This window comes from Trachypithecus francoisi, unplaced genomic scaffold (genome assembly GCF_009764315.1).
Source record: "Trachypithecus francoisi isolate TF-2019V2 unplaced genomic scaffold, Tfra_2.0 Lachesis_group1, whole genome shotgun sequence".
Lineage (NCBI taxonomy): Eukaryota > Metazoa > Chordata > Mammalia > Primates > Cercopithecidae > Trachypithecus > Trachypithecus francoisi.
Window position 1 is genome coordinate 67,529,416 of NW_022681454.1, and position 26,713 is coordinate 67,556,128.

Here is a 26,713-nt window from a genome sequence, read left to right on the forward strand (position 1 = left end):
CAGACACAGGTGGCAGAGCTTTCCAGGGCACATGCATTTGCCAGCTGGCATTTCTGCCTCTGATTGCCCTGCTCTAATAGAGGTCATTGGGCTTCTCTGCTCCCGTGTGAGGATGGGCTCATTGCCATCTCTTAATTAAAGGCAGAGGCAAAGGGAGGCTGCCCCTTGGCAGGGTGTTTGCCAGCTGGCTCCTTCTGCTGAAGCCCTCCCCTCACTGCATGTGAACAGTGTTTGCTAAGCAGCTGGGGAATGTAGCTCATTTGCTCAGCTGGGGCATGAAGGCAGCAAAAGGCACTGCCCTGACCAAGGACTTGGCAGCCGGGCAATTGTGGGTGTTGACAATCTTTACATAAAGTTTGTGATATGTAGAAAATTACAATATGAGAGTGATTTAAAGGAATGAAACAGAATTAAATTTTGGAAGACGCTTAGACGATTCACAATGTGTATTCATTGGTTTTGATCCACTAGATACATGCTTTGCTAAATTCTCTTCGATAACTTATGTATGGCTAACTCAGAGAGAGACAATGTACAATTAAATTCTAGCTAAGGAACAACTGAGACATACATAACGTTAATTGTTAAATCAGACAGAATGTTGTGCAACTGATATTAAATCATACATTATTTCAAGGAGCAGCAGTCCAATTTCCTTGTAAATTTTTCCTTTTTGGCAAAAAGTATCAATTTCTAATATTTTTATAAAATGTATTCGTTGTACCTTCAATAGTTAGAGTTTACAACTATGGAAGCTTTTAAAAGTAGTTTTGTTTTTTACTTGTCAATGGGATAACTTACCATCATGCTATAGAGTTAAGAGTAATCTATTCTACATAGAACCTATTTTGTAGCGATTGTGCTTGGTGGTACATGTATTATTTTTATCTCTGTCTCCTTCCAATATTCTTGGTAAATAATTTTATCTCCATTTTAAGGAAGAAAAAAACTGAGGTTCACAGTTGTTTATCCACATTTTCTCATCTACTTAATAATATGGCTGGAAATCTAATGCTGTCATTGATGCCTTCTTCTAATGTTTTATATTATAAATGTTAATCCTTTACGTAAAAATGATAATTATATAAAGTTTATCAGAATTTTTTACTTAAATTTTGACTAGATTTTTTCTTTAAGTTAAATTTTCTTTAAACAAATGTCAGCAAACAGACATTTAACTTACTTAGTGAGAGTTACTGCTATAATTATAGCCAAACTGGAAAGCAGAATATTATTGAGAAATATTACTTTTAAATAATATGGGAAAATAATATTTTTCAATAATATGGAGAAATAACAAATGATATTATCAGGTTTATTCTATCAAGAACCTGTGCATTCTCAGAAAAATTAGTAACTCTCACAGTTTATAGAAGCTATTTACAGTTGTTAAAAGGAACACATTAAGAAATTGCTTGCTTTTTACTGCTATGATCCTAGCATACAGAAGGAATAATAGAGTGGATAATAGAAGAGCAATAAACGTTTGTCAATGAAGAAATTTACTGGTATTATTAGGTAACACTTTATAAGACTTAATTACCTTTGCTCAACTTTAATAAAATTTCCTAAATACATTAAAGTTTAGATAATTAAATTAATCTGCAGTTTAAAAAATTAAAGATCAATCATTTGCCTATGATGAGTCAGAAAGTGTGCTATTAGGTTTATAAATTACACCTTACCTATTTAGAGATAATTTTGGACCTACTTAACTCTAAGATAATTTTGTATGTTTAAACATATTACAAGAGGAATGGTAAATTGCTTTAAAAGAAAAATGTTATATAGATTGTATATTTTAGATAGTATTAGTGGTAGTCAACTTTGACATGTCATATTAGAAAGAGTTACAAATATTTAAAATAATTATGAAAATTAAAACATTTATTACACTTTATTAACTGCTTTCACATACATTACCTGTTTCATTTTTACACCATCTCTGTGAGGAAACCCAGGCAAGTCTCCACTCCAATTTTACTGATAAAGAAACTGAATATAAAAGCAAAAATGGCCCTACTATATTTCAGCATGTGATTTCAGTATCCATGGTAAAGTTGGTGTGGTAACTTCAGAGAGATAATGAGGAGTTATGGATGGTTAGTCTAAACTTTTGTTAGCATCAAAATAGAAACAGTTCCTCTTTGTTTCAGTTCCCAAAATTATCTTTCCAGTAACTTTTTTTCCTACTCCATCTCCACTAACTATTACCTAGCCCCTCCAAATGAGGACATTTTCAAAAATAAATAAAAAAGCTCTGTTTATCTGCATTTTTCTTTAATGCTTTCTATCTAGGCTTAGAGAATTGAAATTAAATTTCACCAATGAAGTACTAATTTCTTACCTTAAGACCTAACTACAATTATAAATTGAATTCACTAATGAGTTAAAGCATAAGCCTTACCTCACAGAATGGGAGATATTGTTAACTTTCTGTATGAATAGGCAGTATGTTAGATATGCTCCAATTAACTATATTGGAGGAAAAAAAGTACACAAATAACAATACTAAAATAGAGTCTGTAAAATAATCAATCTCCTACAAAATTATGTTTTCAAAGTTTTAGAAATGTATTACTGCCAAAGACAAGTATTCTGGATAGGTGGACACAATGTCACTCACCACCCTGAGTTCTAGAAAAGACTTTAATATTCTATGTCAATAGCACACCTAGGATGTGTAGGATTTTTTTCTAAAATATTATATTTGTACTAATAGAGTCCATTAGTTTCTGATTCATTTTCTGATCTATGGTTCTAAATTTTGCTGTCATTATTAATTTATATGCTGCCTTTTTTACTGTATGTGCATGTGCATCCCAAGGACCAAGAGACCAGCTATACAATTATCAAATCCAAAGAGACAACTATTACTGCAGAGGGCTTGAAACCAGCTTCAGTTTATGTCTTCCAAATTCGAGCACGTACAGCAGCAGGCTATGGTGTCTTCAGTCGAAGATTTGAGTTTGAAACCACCCCAGTGTGTAAGTCATTTTAATTACTGTCAACGCATGTCTCAGTAATGGTTACCAGAAAAGAGTCAGTGGATCAATACCCTCCCTGGGCACTCTGTCAGTCTCACTCTCCCTCTCTCTGTCCCAGGCATGACCCCTTCAGGTAGGAAGCATCTGTCATGCTATTATGGTAGGTCGGCGGGTTAACACGTTGGTCCCTGCTCCTCATTGCATTCAGTCTTCTGGAAGACGGTACTTCAGGAGATATTTTAAAAATGTTTAAACTTGCTTTTAAAGACTTTCTTTCCACTGCTGCCATACTTTATTGAATTATTGCCATTTACTTTTTTAGTTGTTTTATTGAACTAGGCTACTAGGCTTAGTCTTTCTTTGAAAATTCTACAGGGAGTTTTCTTTAGCATTGAGATTGGCAAGAAAATGGTGCTCTCAGGAACCAATCTGATCTCATAAAAAGTATTAAATCTCTGGCACTGTCTTTAACTGGAAAATCTGGGAATATTTTTTGGATCAGCCTTTTGGAATCACTTTTTTCCCTATAAAATAGCGTAAAACATTTTCCTTTAATTTCAACAAAATATTTATGTTACTTACTTGTCCTAAACACATTGAAAGAATTTAAAGACAGTAATAGACGCTGATAAAGCTTTTTGTGAAGAAATACACAGTACTGTGAAATGTCAGAAGTGTATATGTGTGTCAGTGTGTATGTGTATTTGCTTTAAGCGGAGTTAAATAAAAATTAGTAATTTTAAAATAAAGAAAATAAAATGCATATTTCCTTTTTTCACAAATCAACAAAATGATAATTTAGTTATGAATTTACTTTGTAAGAATCAGAAGAGCTATTAAATTAAAATATGAATAAAACTATATTATATGTCCCCTTTGAAAATCAAGATCTTCTTTTTAAAGTGTATTTAATTGAATTATTTAAAAATAATTTTTATTCTGTAAAAATAACTTTCTAAGTGTTGTTTCACTGAATTTTATACAGAAAAGGGTGCCATTGTAAAAAATTATAAATTTGTCTTCTACACAAAGGAAAATCTATGAGTGAAGTTTAACTGAAGCTACTGAAATTTGAACTTCTAATGCTATTCAGAAAATTTTCTTTTCTTACTAGATTGAATAGGAACATGTGATATTAGTCTGAAAATTCTCATAATATTAGCAATGGATTATTTAATCCTGCCCCTTTAAACTAAAAGGGATTTAGGAAAAAAAGGCATGCTATATAAGCTAGCCATCTTAACAAGACTTGATTCTGTTTCGGTATAATTAGTAATAAATATTGCTTATGTGATCTACCAACTCTGGGAACAAAGCCATAAATGAAATCTCAAACTATGCTTGAGTGCTTTGATAACTCTACAAATGAAAAATCCCATTAAAAAAAAAAGATAAATTCTACTCAGTTCTAGGATGTTGGCACATTTGGCAACTGGTTTTTCTTCAGGCTTTTCAATATTCTATCATTTACATATGTATTAAATAGTAGCTGCCAAGCACACGAAAACTCATTCAGATGACTTAGGGGACTAATATTTAATCATTTCCTATGTATACTTTTACAAAGGTTTACCTGAAGTAAGCTTCTTTTAACATTTTCTATATAATTTCTAGAGAAAAAGAAATATCACCCACTAATTTTTTTATTACCGAAGTAGATTATAGCATTATTTTTAATAGCAAATGAAAATACTTCGATATCATACTGCCTCCTAGCTACGAGAGTAAAATCTTTTTTTTTACTCATGTGTACATATATGTACAAGCTTTATACAGAATGAATTTATTATTTGTAGAGAATATATTAGATATTAATTCCTTTTTGATCTTTATATATAATATTTTCTGAATATAACTCAACAACAAGAATATATTGAACACCTATAACATATTAGGCTTTGCTAGGCCCTGAAAAAATCAATGTGAGTAACACATAGAAACTTCTCTCCAGACAAAAGGAATATACTGTGTGTTTAATTCTAAAATATAGAATATTTGTTTCAAAAAGCATTTTAGAGTAGTAGTTTTGCTTATTTATTTATTTATATTGAGAAAGTCTCACTCCATTGCCCAGACTGAAGTGTAGTGGAGCAATCTTGGCTGACCACAACTTCCACCTCCTGAATTCAAGTGATCCTCCTGACTCAGCCTCCCAAGTAGCTGGGATCACAGGCATGCACCACCGTGCCTGATTAATTTTGCATTTTTAGTAGAGATGAGGTTTCTCCATGTTGGTCAGACTGATCTCAAACTCCTGACCTTAGGTGATCTGCCCACCTTGGCCTCCCAAAGTGCTGAGATTACAGGCGTCAGTCACCACGCTCGGCCTAATTTTGCTTATTATTTTAAAATTGATTTTATTCAATTTCTAGCCATCAAAGGGTTTATTTTTAGCTCAAAGATGCTATAAGTGACTCAAATAATTCTAAGGAATAATACCTTCTTTCTCAAGGCCTATTGTCTAACAAAGAATCAGAGAAGATACGCAATGACAATTAAAATAATACTTTTTTTCAGAACATTTATTTTTGTAGTATTTTCTGAAATCCACATTAATTATTTCACTGGGCAATTATATACTTTATATCATAATTTCATTCTTAATTTACATTTATTATTTCCCCAACAAGGTCTTCAAGTACTTTAATGCAGTAATTACGGTAAACACACAATAAACATATTTGTGTTTTTCCTCGTTAAGCTATCAGTGATTTTTATTTGGTAGGTAATAGTTAAAGAGTTCTGACTTTAATGAGCCATCTGTACTAAGAAAAATCTATTTTAGGCCGGGCGCGGTGGCTCAAGCCTGTAATCCCAGCACTTTGGGAGGCCGAGACAGGCGGATCACGAGGTCAGGAGATCGAGACCATCCTGGCTAACCCGGTGAAACCCTGTCTCTACTAAAAAATACAAAAAACTAGCCGGGCGAGGTGGTGGGCGCCTGTAGTCCCAGCTACTCGGGAGGCTGAGGCAGGAGAATGGCGTAAACCCGGGAGGCGGAGCTTGCGGTGAGCGGAGATTCGGCCACTGCACTCCAGCCTGGGTGACAGAGGAAGACTCCGTCTCAAAAAATTAAAATAAATAAATAAATAAAAACTATTTTGTCAGGTATGTAAGAATAGGAAGTTATTTTAAAATTTCCGTGAGTATATTTTTTAAAAAGAATTTTCCAATTGCCTGTTCAATTCATAATGATGATACAAACAATGAAAAGTTGACACTTTTTTACGATTTGTGTTTTTATAGAATTTATTATTTACTAATTTATATTACATTTCATTCATTTGTTAACAAAAAGTTAAAATGTTATGAGTGCTTTTATTTTTCATTGACATTATCTTGTAAGTCAAAAGATAACTTTAAAGAGAAATGCAAATAGTAGTACAAACAGGAACGCAAAGCAATTTTTTTTTTTTTTTTTTTTTTTTGAGACGGAGTCTCACTCTGTCGCCGGGGCTGGAGTGCAGTGGCCGGATCTCAGCTCACTGCACGCTCCGCCTCCCGGGTTCACGCCATTCTCCTGCCTCAGCCTCCCGAGTAGCTGGGACTACAGGCGCCCGCCACCTCGCCCGGCTAGTTTTTGTGTATTTTTTTAGTAGAGACGGGGTTTCACAGTGTTAGCCAGGATGGTCTCGATCTCTTGACCTCGTGATCCACCCGTCTCGGCCTCCCAAAGTGCTGGGATTACAGGCTTGAGCCACCGCGCCCGGCCGCAAAGCAATTTTTTTAGAAAAACTAATATGAAGATTTGGGTAGAAAATCTCCAATTATTCTTCCTCTGCCAAGTTTAGTTTATGTCTTATAACTGTTAACTTCTTCATTTTAATTTTGTTATGTATAAAAATAATATATTTAAAATTGATTTTTTACCCTACCCTATTCTCAACAACAGTGAATATATATATATATATATATACTCCCACAAAGTGCTGGGAGTACAGGCTTGAGCCACCGCGCCCGGCCCAGACTACTCTTATACACTTTACTTAGTTTTCCCCATGGTAATATTTTGCAGAACCATAATATAATATCACAACCAGAACATTGATATTGATGCAATCAATCCAAGATTTAATCCTATTTTCTTGTATTCCTCTGTAAATGTGTATGTGGACATGTATGTGTATTAGATTCTATGCCATTTGGTCACTTGTACAAGTTTGTGTATCTACCACCAACCTCAAGTTACCAAACAATCCCAATACTGTAAATATCCTTTGTGTTTCTTTTTTATAACCACATCCACTACCTTTAAGAACAAATGTTGTGGCATCGCTAAGCCCTGGAAACCATTCATCTGCCATTGATATATAATGTCACATTTCAAAAATGTTTCATAAATAGGAACATGCAGTATATGCCTTTTAATTTGGAATTGGCTTTTTTCACTTAGCATAATTTCCTGCAGATTAATCCAGATTGTGGTGTGTATCAAGTTTCTTTATTTTTATTACTGAATAATAATCCTTAATATGTATGTACTACAATTTGTTTAACCTCCATTAATTTGTTGAAGGGCATCAGGGCTGATTACAGTTTTTGCTATCACAAATAAAGATACTGTAAACATTTGTATACAGATTTTTGTGTCATGTAGGTTTTTATTTCCCTAGGATAAATTTCCAAAAGTACAACACTGGATTGTACAGTAATTGTATATCTAATTTTGTAAGAAACTGCCAACATGTTTTCCAAAATGGCTGTATCATTCTCCATTTCCACCAGCAATGGGTGATTGATCTGGTCTCTTTACATCCTTGTCAGCATTTGGAATTGTCATTATTTATCTACTTATTTGTTAGTCATTTTGGATAAGTGGGTAGTGATATCTCACTATTTTGAAAATCACTGTTAGTTAATTATGTTCAACATACTTTCATGTGCCTATTTGCCTACTATATTGTTTTAATGTTTCTACTGATTCCTATGTACTTATATTACTTATTAAAAATTATGCCCTTGATTAAGTTACCCTGATTAAGAAAGTTTATAGATACCTATTGCTGTGAGAGAAAGATCCCAAATTCTCAGTCTGACCTGTAGACTTATAATCTGGCTCTTACAATTATTTTAACCTTCAATGATGAACTCTTCACATATATAGCTGAGGCAATAAAGTCTAGAGAATATCCACATAATATTTGTATACAATCAGGAGTGTGGGAAGCAAGGTGAGGTAAAAAATGTGACTTCTCAGTATATGCTGCCTTAAAATTTCCAGGTATGATGCAAATGTGTAATGATTTTTTTTAAAGAAACATTATTATTTACAAAGATATTAATTTTTATAATTGGTGATCTTTCACCATAGTGAGTTACATTGCTTCAACATTTTCTTTTAAGTCTTCCCATGATATTTCCCAGCTATTTTTCCAAAACGACATCATTAATAAACTAATTTTTAGTAAACATAAGAAAATGAGAGACATGCATAACTAAAGGTATATATCTTAAGGATTAAAATTTTAACAGTATGTTAACGTGATTACCATATCTCCTACTTGACCTAAATATTTTTGTCTCACTCCTAAACAAATAAACAAGCATGAAGGCATTGACGGTAACCCGTAAATTATCTATTTTCATCTGACTTAATATAATTAATGATATTATTAGTGCCCTCAGGACAAACAAAATAATAAACAATTTAAAAATCTTGATTAATCATTTCATATTAGAAATTGTTCACAAATTACTTATTGAATGTGAAACAGTTAATAGTTAAAACCTGAGTTTATGGTGGGTGAATTGCTTGAGCTCAGAAGTTTCAGACTAGCCTAGGCTAAATGGTGAAACCCCTTCTCAACAACAACAACAACAAACACAAACATTAGCTGTATGTGGTGGCACACGCCTGTAATCCCAACTACTCGGAGGCTGAGATTGGAGGGTGACATGAGCCCTGATGGCGAAGGCTGCAGTGAGCCAGGATCGTGCTACTGTACTCCAGCCTGGGTGACAGAGTGAGACCCTGTCTACACACACACACATGCACATAAGAAAATTTAAAACCCATCAAGGACCTTAGAAAATATTGCAAATTTAAAATAATAATAAAACTATATAAATAAATTAAACTAAAATAATCATAAGCAAAAATATATTCTGTAAATTCTTCCTCACAAAATGGTCTCTAATTGATTTTTTTACAAAAATGATCTGATTTCAGAGGACATTAGATAAACACAGAGAATATTAATGTTTGTGATTTGATGTTACTTATAAACTATGTTCATAAAATGTATCAACTTAGCATATTAATCTTTTGAATGCCATTAGCAATTATTTTAATGCAATATATTTTTCTATAAAGAGGTGCGCATCGTCAATGTAGGTCCTGGAAATTACTAAAAATGAAGAATTTGACACTACCAAAATTTTATATTTTTTCTCAAATTTAATACTTTGGCCAATCTGAAGTTACTCTGTTTTTACCCTTATATCTGAGTAATTGTGCACTCTTCCTCCAAAACTATATCTGTGAGAGTTCCCAAACTGGCACATTAAGAGTAGGAATAATTGTTAGACTCAGATTAGAAGGGCTTTTGAAAACTAGACTGAGCATTTGAGAATTTTCTTCCAAAGGTAGTAGGACTTTCTAAAGTTTTTGGTCAGGGAAACATAAAAATGATATTTTTGATATTTAATATGAGTATATAGAAGGCAGAGAGAACAGTTAAAATGCTATGAACCATATTCCACCATTTTGATTATACAGATTTGAATTAAATAGGTTAATGTTGGATGAAAGTAAGTGATGTATGGGGAGAAACATCAAAGAAACACAAAAGTATTTGATAATGAATGATCAAGCAGAAGTTAAGAAAGATTTAGTAATAGTTCAAAGAAACCGGAAAGAGATCAAACCAGTTTGATTTTTTGGTTTGATTAATGATATGTTTATTTGTTGATATATGTTTTCGTTAATGCCTTTGGGGGTAGATGTGGTATAAAGGCCAATTTTAAACATGCTAATTTTTATGTAACAATAAAATCCAAACAAAGGGCTAAACAGTTTGTTATAAAAAATGGAAGGATTCTTTGGAGAGAAATAAGGGTAGGAGATATAAATTTGTCATCGTGATAGTTATTAATTGATATCATGAAGGAAGAAGTATCAGAGAGAGGGAGAAAGAAAAGGAAGATGTAAAAAAAAACAGACAGAAAGAAATGGAGAGAAGTGAGAAGGATAAGAAATGAGAAGGATCAGGAGTGAGCATTCGTGAAGAATCATTCATACATCACTGTGGGAAGAGAATATAAAGCCATCAGAACTGACAAAGTAGTGCTTCATAGAGAGGGACAGAGTAAAACAGCTTGTCTGATGCCATAAAAACCAAGAGGAGGAGAGTTTCAAGTTTAAGGTATACGTTCAGCTAAGTCAAACTCCTAATCATGGTGGAGGATAAGTTAAACAGAGAAGTACTCATTGCATGTTGCAAATGTCATCATCCATGGAATTCAAAGGCAGAAGAATAAAAAAATTTCAGAGATAATTTTAAAATGTTGGTTCTTAGATATGGTTGGTTTCAGATGCCTCTGTCAAGATGCTGACAAATAGGAAATATAAGAATAGTAAATAAAGCGGGAGATAATAAGTATAAGTGATATTTTACTATTTATTTAGGGCTGTCAGTAGTTGAAGCTCTATGCTAAGTGCATTATATGTATTATCTTTAATCTTAACAGAAATATAATGATCCAAGGAAATTATCCCTTTTTGGAGATTATGCAAATAGGACTTTAAAAGTTTAAGTAATTTTCTTGACCCATATGTGTAGTAAATGCTGGACCTATTTTCCAATTTGGATTGAACTAATCCTACTAAGTTTAGATATAAAGATTTACTTCTCCCTAAAGGTGATATCTACTCAGGCTTATAAGCAGCACAATAGTTTATAAGGCAGCAAAAGCGTCTTCCAGAGGGAGGTCTTTGAAAGTTTAGCATTTCTCAAATGTGGGAAGTGGGAATGTATTAATACACGGAGCATATGAAGACGACTCATGGGGATGATTTTAGTAGGAAATTAATAATAGAGAATTAAGGCATTCAAGCAGCAGTTGCAGCTTACTCAAATAACATTGAGTTTCTGAGTGAAGTTTCTCTAGAAACAGTGCCCTCTGCCAAAAAAGAAAGAGAAAGAGAGAAAAAAAAGTAGTGGTAGAAATAATCTGAGTTTAGAGATTAATAAAGCAGACCTTGGGGAAAGGGTATTAGCAATTCTGGGGGTAGTTTTTTCCTGCCTCATTTATACTGTAGCCTATAACTAAATTTCTTACCACCGACCTTAGCGTCAGAGACTAGGAGAAAACAGGGCAAGACTCTTGTACATATTATGCAAAAAGGAAGAAGGTAAGAGCCCTGACCTATATTGAAAATAATAGTTTTACTCCAACCAGCTGTTAATAATAATGGGATCTAAATATTGGTCTAGAATAGTTGAAAGCGGATCAGTGCAAGAGGGTCATCAGCAAATCACTTAGTTTTGGTTAGAAAGAATCAAGAACAATGTGACTAAAATAGAAAGGGAGGTGTTTGGAGATCCTAAACTCTTGGTAGGCCAAGATCTGGTATGGGGTTGTGAAAAAGAAAACACAGATTGTTACTAATTTCTGTGACAATATTTGTTACCATGGAGCTAAACTAGCGCTACTTTGAAGTTATCAAATTGATCATGTCATTAAACAAGAAGCATGCTACATATTCTATGGAGAGATTCTTAAGAACATTAGTACAATTTATTTTGCCCTATGGGCGTTTTATTTTAATCCAGATTAGTTAGCACAAAAATAGAATTTATTTGCTTATTTAAGTACAACTGCCTAATCATGTTCATATTCCTCTTATGAAGGGAATTTTATACTAAAATATAAAACATTTCATCTAAATCTATGTATATAAAAAGTAGGTGATGTAAATATATCCAATTTTAAGATAGGTTTCTACACTTCTAAATGTTTGCCTTGACATTTTTCAAAAAGTGAATTTACTTATGAAATATACTTACTGGTTATATTGTGCTTTACATTGTGTTTTTGTAGTAATATTCAGAATACTGATATTATATTTTACTTCAATGAGGTCATAGTCACATTATTTTGGTCTTCAATGTCTCCAATGTCTATGGGGAAAAATGTCCTACCTGGGTTCATCAGATTTTTTTTTTCTAGAGAACAGCAGAATACAAACTCTAAAAATATAAAATCTTATATACCTGGCACCTCCTATTTAGATCAAGGTGTTTGAAGTCAATAAAGAAGTTCCATTTAAATTTGCAGATCTAAGGCCCCTAGATGAATACTATGCAAACAACATGCATTCATTTTTTATGATGACAAGGAAATAATCAGTGACTTAGTGATGCTCTCAAATCTCTATTTGGAAAGTAAATATTTTCTATTAAAGATGACTTTTCAATTACACACTTTTAAGAAAGGATATTAGGGGAAATCTCAGTCAAGTGTGGGTAAATTGCTTAAATCATGAATTGATTACTGTCTATTAAGCAGCCTTTATTTTGAATGCATGTGATCACTTTAACCACAAGCTCCATTTTCTGTATCTCCTATCAGCAGTTGCAGCATCCAGCGATCAAAGCCAGATTCCTATAATTGCTGTGTCTGTGACAGTGGGAGTCATTTTGTTGGCAGTGGTTATCGGCTTCCTCCTCAGTGGAAGGTAAGAGAGGAAGCTGTGATTCTGAAGTTTTGCAGCTGATCTCTTCCTCACCTTGATCTGACCATTTGACTGTTAAGCACATCCCAAAACAAATCAGGCAAGCAATATATCAGCAGATAATCTTAATACATGATGCAATTCCTAAGCCTTATCTTGTTCCTATTATTGATGATTTTTAAGCCCACAATTTCTCTTTTTAGGTATGCTCTCTTCATAAGAGCTGCGTTGATGTGTTATTGTTTATTCGGTTAATATAGCTATATCTCTTTATATGACACAGGTTTTTTAATCTGAAACTTTTTGTCTCTCAAAAGTATATATAGTTGTCTGCTTCAAGATTAATTAGTGTTTGGGAAAAGTTATCTCTGTGCCAAGTATATTTTTGAGGAATGAGACATGATTCTATTTAGCCAGTATTCTATCCTAACAGGATGGTGTATCCAAAGCAGAAATTATGGCAAACAAACTACTTAGAAAATGACCAAACATTTTCACTGACTGCTTTTATTTTCAGCTTCTAAGTGATTTCAACCTGAATATTTCAATTATGGTATATACTGATTTGAAGTGAATTGTATTAAATATTATCGAAATCGATACATGAATATATAATATATTACGTATCTACATTTTTTCATTTTATACAAAAAAGAGGTCAAGTCTCAATAAGAGCTGTTCTAGGTATTTTCTGATATTGAGCTGAGCATAATCAACAATAAAAAATAAAATAAAGTAGAGTAAAACAAAGTGAAGTAAATAAAACAAGAGTATGCTATTTTCCTACAATAAACATAGTTTCACATATTTTTTAAATCCAGGCCATTATTAGGAGGGATATTGAGTAATGGGAGCTATCCATTTGAAAATATATTTTGGTGTTAGACCGTTATAGAAAACTTAATGAAAGTCTTCATGGAAATATTTATTTCTCAGAAAAAAAGTGAAAATGTACCATAAGGTCCCCCCAAAAAGCCAGGAAATCAATGTTCATATTGATTTTGTTACTGTTCTACTCATACTGTTGACTCTTCAGCACCTATTCAACTCATAAATATACAGAATTGGGCACTTTTCAAAGTACTGCATATTGTGTTCTGAAAAGATTTATGACTATATCCTTAAATTACAGAAATAACAGTTTATTTTTATAAAATATCACAAAATCTTTTGAACATTCCCTCATTGTATCTGCAAATTCTGTTACTTATGGTTCTTATTTATTTGTTTGAAGTTTTCTTAAGAAAATATGCAGTAATTCATTGCTTACTTTTAATGTTAGATTAGCATTTATGTATTTCTAGAATTTCTAGCTAGGGGATAGTTTGTGTTCTGTTGAGGACAATTAAGCCCATCCCAGGCAGGGGGATGGCTATCTAGTGCTCCACTGATTTCATCTCTCTGAAGTCACCTGGGGAGAATGCACAACCTGTATCCCTGCTTTCTAGAAGATAAGCTGATTTCACTAATCTTGTCCAATTTTGATACAATAGTATAATCAAGTTGCATGAATTGTAACTACTAAGAAAACTACCACGTGACAATGTGTCTTTTCCACCCCAAATTATAGATGACGCCTTTGCAGAGCTGGTTTGTAATGCCATTTCTTTATTTCGGACTGAGATAAGAGTTAGTGGTTTCCTTTCTAATAAGTTCAATAAACATTAGTTATATTTATGGACATGGAGGTTATAAGAAGATTCTGTATTTGTTGTGTGCACACTTAGGAGAAATGAATAAAAATGGAAAAAATAACCAAAGTCTAGAATCCAATAAATCTGTGTTTTTGAGAGTTTATTAAAGGATACACATCAAATATCAGAAATATGTTGTTGTAGACTTAGCACAGTGAATTTACAGGTGATAGTTTGCTACGGATTCTTGCTTAACCTTATGTGGTATCTTTAGCATTAGACAAAATATTTGAAAGAACTTTCAATCTACTTACTATTTGGTAACTGAAAGGTAGTATCATTGTAGTGCATACACGCACACATTCCTACAAAGTCACCCATACACTCTGTATTAGTTGTCACACTGCTATGGAGAACTGTTCAAGACTGGGTAATTTATAAAGAAAAGAGGTTTAACTGATTCACAGTTCCACATGGCGGGGGGTGGTCTCAGGAAACTCACAATCATGGAGGAAGACACCTGTTCACAAGGTGACAGGAAGGAGAAGTGCTGAAGGGGGGAACAGACAAGGGCGAGGAGCCCCTCATGAAACCATTAGATCTCCTGAGAACAAATTTACTCTCATGAGAACAGCATTTAGAAAACTGCCCACATAATCCGATTACCTCCACCTGGTCTCTCCCTTGATATGCGGGGATTATGCGGATTACAATGCAAGATAAGATTTGGGTGGAGACACAAAGCCTAACCATCTCTCTCTCTCTCTCTCTCTCTCTCTCTCTCTCTCACACACACACACACACACACACACACACAAATTCTATATATACCTGAAATTGCTGTTCAAGAAAAATGAAATTTTAGTATAATGTCTCATTTGTACTAGAATTAGGTCTATGCTCAAAACACATAGCTTAATTTTCTGCCAAATCCAAGGCTTGGTAAAACATTTTTGAACATTTTGTCTAATGAAAGTGTAATTACTTTTAAAAACAGCAACATCTAAGCAATTAGCACATTGTTCATTCATATTAAAATTCTTTCCTAATCCAATTTAATTTTGCAACACAGTTTAAGATGCTGACACTAGGAATTTGCTGTTGAAAAGACAGCACATTTCGCCAAAAACAAATCTGAGGCTTATAGTTTTTTAGAAGCCAATTTTCTGCATGAAATTTTAATTACTTTATTTTGTTGAATGTATTTTCTTGAATTTCAGGGAGCATTTGTCATATAATAGAAACATCCTTGGCCATTGTATTGTACTCTTCATGGACAAACTATTTTATATTTTATTATATGAGTATAACTATTCAAAAGTTAAGTGATATGATTTTTGAAAGACTTTTTCTATCTCATTTAAGGCAATGAACTTTGTAATTTTTGTTGGGACCAATTAAATCTAACTCACCCTGTAGTACCTAGATTGTCCTGAATTAACCCAGTAAAGATTTGTTAAATAAATGGAAAATTAAATGAATAAATGTGGCCAAAACCTAACATGAATTTGGGAAACTATATTTGAGTAATAGCAAATTATTTTAAAAAGCTTGTGCTAGGAAAGATGTAAAAATATAGGATTAGATATGTTTGTCCCTTCTCGCTGTGCCAAAATATGATTGATTCTCTCTCTGTCTCACAGACATACACACACACAAACATACACACACACACACACACAACATTTAGACTTTCATCTCACTTTGAGCTTACCCTTATTACTTTCTAATATCTAGAATATGATATGATAACCCAGATAGTTGCTCCTAGGTAACATCATTTAACTAAAAATAATTGGACTCATCATTGGTTAAATAAGTTCATTTATTTTGATATATTGCAAAATATTAATATTGCTTGCATGCAATATTCATTGGCAATTTATTTTATGATTTGGGCCCAAGAGGAAATACATCTTGAAGATCCATATTCACTAAAAATTTGTGTTTTTACTTAGACAAAAAAAAGTGCAAATGATGACACACTAGGTATTATGAAACTAATCTCTTTCAAAGAAAAAAGGTTAACTTTTAAAATTCTAAAATACACTCAAGGATGGAAAATAAATCAAATATAGAGACTTTTTAATATTTTTAGGCTTAAGTTGATTATGCAGAAATCTTTTGTAATATTCCTACCCAGACACAATTTAAAATAATGTAAAATATCCATCTTGAAGGAAAAATCCTATTTAACAAAATGGCAAAGAAGTATAACATATTAGAACTCTTGACAATTTTAGAATGTGTGTGATCTTCCTTTTTAAATATGTTAAGTAATCTATGGGGTATTTTCTGCAGGGTTCAGACTCTCTCCACTGTTTCCCATTAACCTTTAAATGTTTTTTACAGGATTATAAAACAATTGACATGCCTTCCACAAACTATGAGCTAATCATCTTAGGATGGAAATAAATTAAGCCTCTTTATATGCACAGCATATTGAAATTGCTCTTTAATCTTTCTCTTTTATCACTAATGACATTGGGCATTGATAACTTTCTTTTGTCCTAATTTTGTGGAGTTTATCTCTTATATTTACTATTTTACAGATTTTTAAATGTTTAATCGACCAGTCTTTCATCAATGAATATTCTCACTGTTTTCCTGTTAAATGTTTAAGAAAGTTTTTCACTTTATTTCTTCCTCCTTTTAATCCTTTAAATATGATTAGTGTTATAAAGTTGACTTTTTTATTTATCTGTGTCCTTATTTCAAATAGAGTCTAAATTCTGAAAATTAACTTCTGAATAGTTCAGACGGTGATGAAAAGCTTAAAGTAACAAGATTTAGTGGTATAGACATACAAAGGAAAACATCTTTTAGTTTACAGAAGCAATTCTTTTTTGAATCTTTCTAAATATAACCTTCGTTATGGAATTAAAGAATATTTTTTAATACTATGTTTCTGATCACTTATTATGTGATCCTGAATTTAATTAAATTCAAGCATGCAGAGCTTCACTTTTTATTTTAAATTAAGTCCACATACACAATTAGAAGTAAAAACTTAGACATTGTACACATGTACTCTTCCACCCTTGTTTGCACATGTTCTTGCATGTAAACCATACACTTAAAGCTTTTTGCTAATTTTAGAAACAGGAAACAAAAAAGCCAAAAATGTCTCCTGAAGAGGAAGAATTCTGTTATGCTGCTTGGCCTTATATATGATTTTGTCACAGGATTCTTAGGGTGTTGCTTTTCCAGCCAGAAGCCTCTGTGACCAGGGGAACCTTTGCCTGAGTTTTGCTCAGACCTGTTGGACTCCTTCTGCCCACTTGCCTTGGCAGGCTGCACTTGTCTCGTGTTACCAACCCAAATCTCACAATTGCAAAAGGCACGCCAGGTATGGAGCAGTGAGGGGTGCATGAGTGAGCGAGCACAGGGTCTGGCCACTGAGCACAGCCAGGCACGCTGGCTGCTGTGGAGGGGTGGGTTGCTCCTGGTACCAGCACAAGTACTTGATCAGTGCAAGCCTGAAGCTGAATCAAATGCATCACAAGTAGTTTTCACTGTGGGCATCATGTCTGGATGAGGCAAATGTGGTGGTGCCTGGAAACTTGGAGATGCCAGAAACTGCAAAGCCCCAAAGAGGGTGTCAAATTCCTGACTCGGAGCAACCCTAGGTCTGGGGTCCCCAAAGGGTTGCCACTCTTCTCTTCTCTCACTAGCAATATGGTGAGTGTAGAGGAGGGATGTGTTTTAGCCCTGTTTGTATTACAGCTCTTCTACTCTCACCACTCAGTGGGTCATAAATTCTCATCTCATGTTCACGAAGAATGAGGTACATGGACAACTGTAGAATGAGCAAGGTGAAGAGGTGCTTTTTTGAGTAACCAGTACAGCCTTAAGGAGACCCAAAGTGGGTAGCCCCTTTCTGCAGGTACATCATCCCAATGAGTGCAGCTCACAGTGGAGAGGAGACCCAGAGTGTGTAGCTCCTATCTGCAGGCAGGTTGTTCCAAGTCTGAAGCCCCTAGTGGAGAACAGACCCACAGTGGGTATCTCCTATCTGTATACAAGGAGTCCTGTTGTCTCTCCAATCTGGCTGAGTCCAGGGTTTTTATGGGCTTCAGAAGGAAGAAAGTGTGTGTTGACTGGACTATGAGCAGCTATAGGAAGGCTGGAGAAAGCATCATAACTTCTCACTCCAGACCAAAGAAGTGATAGCCTAGGCCCTAGACTTCAAACCATCCCTGACTTGAAGGTGGGAGCCCCTGCCTTCTGTCCAGAATCCTGTCTGCCTCCTGCCACCATCAACATGCGGTCCACAGCATCCAGGCTGTTCATGCTGAGGGGTTCCTGCAGGCCCGAGCTGAGTCACTCTCAGATTTCCCTCAGCCTCTCCCCTGTGCTCATTTTGGTGCCCAAAGTTCAGAGGGGGCCAAGGTGGCAGGGGACTGGTGTGTCAGTGCTACCCTAAGCGTGCACACAGACGCCTGGGTCGCAACAGCACCCAGGCTCATCCTCAACTTTGCTCCAAAATCAGAGTGGGCTCCAGGAGTGGGGAAAGGCCAGGCAGTGGGAGCAGACCCTTCTGAGCCTGCAGGGGCAGGAGGCGTCTCAGGCTCCTGAGTGTGCAAGAATGCTTTGGTCCTCAGCTGTGGCCGGGTGTCTGCAGCTGCATGCAGGTGGGTGGGGCTCCTCCCCTGCCAACTTGAAAGGGGGTCGGTGAGGCTTCTACCTTTTCCTGTCTCCTGCTCATTCCATGGAGCACACAGCCCAGGCCATTCCTCCCCAATTACAACCAGCTTCTTTTCAACTGTTGCTCCAGATGGTTCACCACTGCCATCAATCCCCCCTGTGAAGAGGTACATCTAACTGCCATTAGGATAGGGACAGTGACTACTCTTAACTGTTTCAAACTGATAGGGGGCATTGTTTTGGGGAAAACAGCAGTCAGATCTCTCTCAGAGGCCTATCTAAGGGTCCCTGAGAAGAAAGGAGCCATCATCTGAGGCTCCCGTTTCATGACCACTTGGAGTTTGATGGCCTCTAGACAAGAAGAAACACATTTTACAAGGAGGTTAAGTGTGCTTCGATCAAGTGTGATTATTATACAAAGAGGAGCTAAAAGGAAAAAAAAATCTAAAAGTAGACTATTTTGAAAACTAATGTTGTGACTAGAGCTGTTTCATCTTGGTCAAAAAAATTAAATCTTGTATGGCGGCAGTTAAACTTTAAAGGAGAAATCACTCTTTAGGGGGGTAGATAATCCCTTGGGAGTTCAGGATTAAGGAGTCCTTGATAAAAATGTTTTAGGTGAGGAACAGAACAAAGGTGAGAACAGTAAGCAAGAGGTCACTACAAGTAAGGGTTTGGGAAAAATATTGGGTTAAATGTGTTCCTGAGATGCCCTCCCCACTCCACGATCTTGCTAAGACAGGAGAGGGGAGTTGTATTGGAGAGACCTGAAAGACCCGCTCCAGTGTCTGGGAAGAAGTCTACTTTTCTCCATTTGACTTCTGAACTATCAGAGCCAGGGAGAAGTGACCCAGGGCCCATCAGTTCTGCTGGACCATTCGGGCTGGACCCAGTGACCCGTCTCCAAGGACAGTCTGTTCTTTAGTGGTCACCACTGCAAATTGGACAGGGCCAAAGTGGCCTCCTCCTGCTGTCCAGATAGTCCTTCCTAAAGTGCCAATGACTTGCCAAATTTGTAGCAGTTAACAGATCCATCCAAGGGACTTTGGGATTTGTGAGCCTGCAAGGCAGCTATTAGAGCCTCTGCCTTTTTCTTGTGTCTCCTTTCCCTCTCTTGGGCCTCCTCCTGATTCCTATTGTAAAAGACTGAGGTGGCCACTTTTAGGAGGTTCTCTAAAGTACTATCTGGTCCCATGGCCTGTTTCTGAAGCTTCCTCCTGATGCCAGGGGCTGCTTGAATATGAACTTATCCTTCAGGGTCAGTTGTCCCTCAACTGAATCAGGAGTTAGAGACGTGTGCTTTACCAAGGCCCCTCTTAGCTTTTCCAGAAAGGCCGTGGGATTTTCATGTAATCCCTGTTCTATCATGAATAGCTTGGACTAATTGAGAGGCTTGGTCCTAGTCCTTCATAAACCCTCCAGGATACATACATGATAGTTCTTCCTCTTTCATTCTTCAATTTAATCATTGCAGTCACATTTAGGGTCCTCCAGTGGTTATTGCTGTTCTTCCAATGGGATAAGGCTCATCCCCTTCCCTGGAACTATATGAGATACAAAGCTCATCCCAAAAATTCTGTACTGCTTGCAGGGTGGCCTGCTTTTCAGTGGTAGTCAGGGGCTGATTCAAAAGTAGCATAACGTCCTTCCAGGTGAGTTCAAATACTTGAGTTAAATTCTGGAAAGCTTCTTTGTAACTGTGAGGTCGTCTGAAAACTTTACAATATTCCCCTTAGTTAGCCTTGAGTTCTGTAGAGAAAAGGGAACTTGAACCCTAATCAATACCTAGGTAGCAGGGGGTTTGTGTGTCAGCACTGCCCCGAATGCACACACACTGGCAAGGTTTTAACAGCGCCCAGGCTTATTCTCAACTTTTCTTTGAAATCAGAGCTGGCACCAGTAGCAAGGAGAGGCCAAACAGCAGGAGCAGGCATGCCTGAGCCTGCAGGGGCAGGGAGTCTTTTGGGGTTCCCGAAAGCACAGGGATGCCAAGGTCTATAGCCGCAGTTGGGTGCCTGCAGCTGTGCCTAGAAGAGCAGGGCTCCTGCCGTGTCAATTTGGAAGGGGGTGGGCTTTCATCAATTCCCATCTTCTTTTGGCTCCACAGAGCGCATAACCTCGGCCTCACCTCCCCTTCTGCAGTCGATGCCTTTGCAGTGGTCACTCCAGACAGGCCGCCGCTGCCATCAATTTTAAGATTATTCATATGTGAATTTAATGCTATGATGTTCCTTAGATGATAAATTTAATTTGGGAAATGGCTTAATGCCTGTTAAAAGTTACATTTTCTGGCCAAACAATCTTCCTTTTGATTGTCATGGTGATGTTCAAATCTTGTACCTAGACATGAAATTACTCAATCCTATTTCTCTTTGTGTTCTATTCAACAGTTGAAACTCAATGCATTTGAAATGTCGCAGTTTTCTGAAGCAAAAATTCTTTAGAAGTCAGCCAATACTATAATAGAGGCTACCATAATTACAGTCATCAGACCATGCTAGAAATTAGAGAAACAAGTAAATTTATATGAAACAGTAGGTTTTATTGTTTCAAGAAAATATTATTAAAATTTAGCCTTTTGCACTTACTTTTAATTCCCTTGAAGTAAGATAGGTTGTAAATGACATCTTCACAATTATCCATTACAAACATTTTTGGACACTTATTGCACATAAACACAAAGGTAAGTCTAGGACATGTGATATAAGAAAGCAGTGTCCTTTCTATAAATGTTCTTACTCTTACTTAGTAGTCTGGTAAGGAGACAAAATTTTATAAAACAGAATTACAATAGTTAGGGATAGAAGAAGAGTTTACAATACAATTGGAATTTTTCTCTTCATGGTAACTTTTCAGTTAGTCTGAATCATTAATTCAAGAAGTATTTGAGTTCTTGCTACATGCTTGGCATGGTTTTTATGTTAGTCAAAGCAATGGCTAGAGGGTAAAATCCTTTGAACTTAGAAAATTTTCTTCAAGCTCATTTGGAGCCAAATAAAATATTTATGCCAGAGTTTTGAATGCAGCTACTTAATTTAGACACATGAATGAGCTCTGACTACATCTGATATCAAAGCATCATAGTTTCTTGAATGAGTACTTTGTGAAAAGTATATTCATGAAGGGTATGTTCTAAAACCTGCAGAGAAGCCTCTTTTCCTAATGGAAGTAACATGGTAATAGTAATGAAAAGTATAACATTATCTAACATTAATTACATAGCATTTACTATTAGGCAATGTTCTAAAGTTTTGCAAGTAATATCTCACACCACCACCATGTCTCAATACTAGATCTATATCTAATTTATAGCTGATAAAATTATCTTCTTGCTGTTTCTTAAAAATTGTAAGAAAGATCCTGCCTTTATTCTTTTGCATTGGCTCTTCTTACTGTCCAAAACTTCCTTGACACAGAAGCTATAACTTCCTTATAGCTTTTTTCTTATTTCTTTCCAATCTTTGCTCAATCTGGCTCTCTCAATTGAGCATACTAAAAAGATGACATGATTATTTCCTCTGCACACCATGCATCATTTTTAGTCTGTCTGTCCTACTAGAGAAGGATACAAAATGATAGGGATTTTTATCTGTGCCTTTTTTCCTCTTGGAAAGTGTCCAGAACAAAAATTATTGTATACAACTAGTCAGTAAAGGCCTGGAGCTTGAACCCAGCTCTGATGTCAGGGCCTTTGCTCTTTAGGATATAACTTCCCCAAGACTTGTGGTTATTCAACTTTTGAACTTTTGTGTGGGAAGCCTCTGATTTTCTGCTGCTAAAAATAATGGAATTTACATTTTAAAACTTTAGAAACTATCAGAAATATGAATAAAACACCTCTTAGAAATTAATGTTAGTTTTAGCTTGACACTAAAAAATACATTGAATTTCAGTAGATTCTCCTCCCTTCATGGGACAATTATACCCAGAAAATTGTATTTATTCTAAACTCATGCAAATTAAATGTCACCAACTCCATGGTCATATCTGAGTTTGTGAACCCTGGTTAATTCCATTTCTGTCTACCCTTAAAAATTTATTTTCTCACTGAAGTAGTTTTAGTTCACCATTTAATGTATCTGTCACCCCAGTAGATATTTGCTGATCTTGAATATAAGGATTATGATGTAGGTCCTGGGTAAATATCTAATGAAAGTATGACTGGAGGAGTGCAGTTGGAGTTTAAGACTCTTAAAAATGTGCTTCAAACTACCTTTCCAGAATTATCACTATGTGTTGTTGTCTTGGATTTCTTTGCTTGCAAATGATAGAAGCCATAATTTATAGTGGCTTAATCTAAAAGAAAATTATTGATCTTCCAGCTGAAAAGTTCCCAGGATTAAAGCATTTAGTCTAAGGGACAGGTACTGATAGATCCAGGTGTTTCAAATCATTTCTGTTATGCAATTGAGACATAATTCAAGAATGTTGTTGAACAAATATGGTATTTAAAGACATTGATTAAAATGAAGTTATTGGATAAAACCCTGGGACACTGATATTGAAAGGTAGGATGGAAGAATAAGATCCAACCACAGTGGCCTAAGAAGGAGAGGCCCATGAGGTAGGAAGAGATCAGGCAACTGTTGGATCACTAAGGGGAAATGGTCACTGTGTTGAACACAGATTTGACTTTAGGGCTCTCACCCTTCACTCTCAGAGCTGAAATGGCACAGGCTGTGACAGAAACTTGATACCTAGCTCCACAGAGTAAGTCAATCAGTAGTACTGGGACCTTAACTAAGAAGAGGATGGAGAAGTTACACTTTGTGACCAACACCATAGGAACTCACACCTGAAACTGAAAATAGGATCAGTTTTATACAAAGCACATGGAGTGAGAAAGAGGAAACAGAATCTCTCACTCTACACTCTTTTTCACATCTTCCATTTGCTTGGAACAAACTCTATATTATCCCTCAATATTTAAGCCTTACCAACATGTGAAGACTTGTATCAAACTTTCTATCATGAATAGGGAAAAAGAAACTCCCTCAATCCCTTTAGTCAAAGTATTATCTCCTTTGAACAATATATCACAACAATATATCAGTATTCTTATAGAATTTAACACTTTAAACCACAAATTATAGGGCATTTTTTAAATGTCTTCTCTCTTCTGTCGACCAGTAAGTAATGTGGCACATATACACCATGGAATATTATGCAGCCATAAAAAAGGATGAGTTTGCGTCCTTTGTAGGGACATGGATGCAGCTGGAAACCATCATTCTTAGCAAACTATCACAAGAACAGAAAACCAAACACCGCATGTTCTCACTCATAGATGGGAACTGAACAATGACATCACTTGGACTCAGGAAGGGGAACATCACACATTGGGGCCTATCATGGGGAGGGGGGAGGGGGGAGGGATTGCATTGGGAGTTATACCTGATATAAATGATGAATTGATGGGTGCTGATGAGTTGATGGGTGCAGCACACCAACATGGCACAAGTATACATATGTAACAAACCTGCACGTTATGCACATGTACCCTAGAACTTAAAGTATAATAAAAAAATAAAAATAAATAAAAAATAAATAAAGGCTTCTGTGGCTCTCCTATGTAACTTAATTAAATAAATAACTCATAAGCTATTGAATTAAAGATAAGCTGTGCATCAATCTCCATTTGAAGTGGTTTGTCCATTTTTTCCCATTAATGTTGACATTTTAGAAAATGAAAAACTTTAATATCTCTAAAGTAAACACAACGAAATGCACAACCCATAAATATACCTTTAAATAAACAAATAATAAACCTTTTGATCCCATCACAAAATAAATGCAATGATTTCAAGAAGTAGTGCATAGGAGTTAATAAATCTTCACTGGCTTATGATTTCATTTCTTTGACATCTGGATGTACCTGGTGACATCAAGCAACAATAACTTTTATAAATTGATATATTTGACATCTATAACATGATTAGGCTTATGTAGTTTCAGAATTTAATAAGTTCTAAGATGAACAATAAATGTTATGAAAACATTTTAATCTCATAAATATTATATTTTAAAATAATGATAACCAAACATTTGTAATCATATATACAATCACAGATTTTAGATAAAAGCTTATTAAAAGTAAATCTCAGAAACTTATGAGTTAGCAATAGATGTGACTTTGTACAACTATAAAAAATCCAGACATGAGTATTGATTTAATATCTGAGGGTTGTTATCTCTTCTATTTTCTCATGATTACATGCTTTTTTTTCTTCAAAGGCTCTGAATCAAAATAATTAGAGAGCAGATCATAATTTATTAATAAGTGACAAATGGGGATTAGGGCAGAGTAATGCCAGGAAGACAAGGAACATAGCAACAACTAATTGCCCACTGTGGGAAGCAAACCATCCTAGGAAACTGAACTTAAGAGGGTTACTGGCTCAATTGCTCAACACTGTTGAACATCCCACAGATCAAACATGTAAACATCACTGCAATGCTCAGGAAGTTATACTGAGGCAAACATTTGAAAGAAAAACTCAGTTTATGGTACTAGAAATAAGAGGTTAATATCACTCACTTGCAAAGATACAAATTATTTTAGTAAAGAATCAAATGACTTAGATTTCACCTAGTATGAAGCAAAGGGCAGGTCAAAAGCCTAACCACAAGAGCAAAGTACACTTTTTATCTAAAGCTCCATTTGCTCAAAGCTCCATTTCTTTAAGAATGTGATCCTCATCTGAAAGAGTACAGAATGGCACTCCAGAAGATGCTGGGCTCTGGCGGAAGACCCTCCTAGGTTTCTGGGAATTTTACACATCTCTCAGAACCCACAATAACACAGCCTTTCACAGACACCTGATATCCAGCTCCACAGTGAAAATCAATAGCATTTCCCTATGCCAAAGGCTAGAACATCTATTCAACAAAAAAAATCAGTTAATTTCCTGAGCCATGTCTGGAAGTATACTCATTGTTGAAAAATGAATCAAAGTGTCCCAGATGATTTTAAACATCAGCTAAAAGCCACATTTGTTCAAGATCTGTGCTTTATAAGGTCTTACATGAACCAGGAAAAAAAGAAACTGTTTCTAATAGATTAGCAACTCAATCTCAAGCAGCTGAATTCTTTATTATGCCATTTGGAAGGACTGACTTTGTATACTCCTGATGGCTGTGATAGTTACAGTGCTAAAAAGCTTATTATATTTCAATTGATATGGTTAGGCTTTGTGTCCCTACTCAAATCTCATCTTGAATTATAATCCCCATAATCACCTCATGTCAAAGGAGAGACTAGGTGGAGGTAATTGAATTCCACTGTGTTGTTCTCAGGATCGTGAGTGAGTTCTTACAAGAACTAATGGTTTTATAATGTGCTCTTCCCACTTTGCCTGGCACATCTCCTTCCTGCTGCCTTATGAAAAAGGCCCCTTGCTTCCCCTTCCACAATGATTCAGGTTTGTAAGTTTCCTGAGGCCTCCCCTTCCACTTTCTGTTATAAATTACCCAGTCTCCAGCAGTTCTTTATAGCAGTATGAAAACAAACTAATACACCAATCATTTTGCTTACCAAAATTCCCTTACTGTCTCTCACTCCTTGTTTCTCTCATTACTTTTTTACTCCTCTAATATTTTAATCTCACAGAAAAATGGCATACTTTTATATATTAAATATTAGTTTTGTCTGCTCTCATTGTCACACTGTGTTTTAGCCACCACTATTATGGATAACAATATCACTTGATTTTGTTGTTATTTTGGGACTCTTCCTTGTTTTTGTTTTAAATAACATATTATCATTTCTT

General features: G+C 35.4%; 1 protein-coding gene across 1 annotated transcript in view; it reads left to right on the plus strand.

Moving 5' to 3' along the window:
- Positions 1–26,713, plus strand: part of EPHA5 (EPH receptor A5) — a 351,895-nt gene that overhangs the window by 266,013 nt on the left and 59,169 nt on the right. The window contains exons 7-8 of the mRNA XM_033214556.1: positions 2,828–2,987; positions 12,561–12,666. Coding sequence (XP_033070447.1) covers positions 2,828–2,987; positions 12,561–12,666 — 266 coding nt within the window. The remainder of the gene's footprint in view (positions 1–2,827; positions 2,988–12,560; positions 12,667–26,713) is intronic.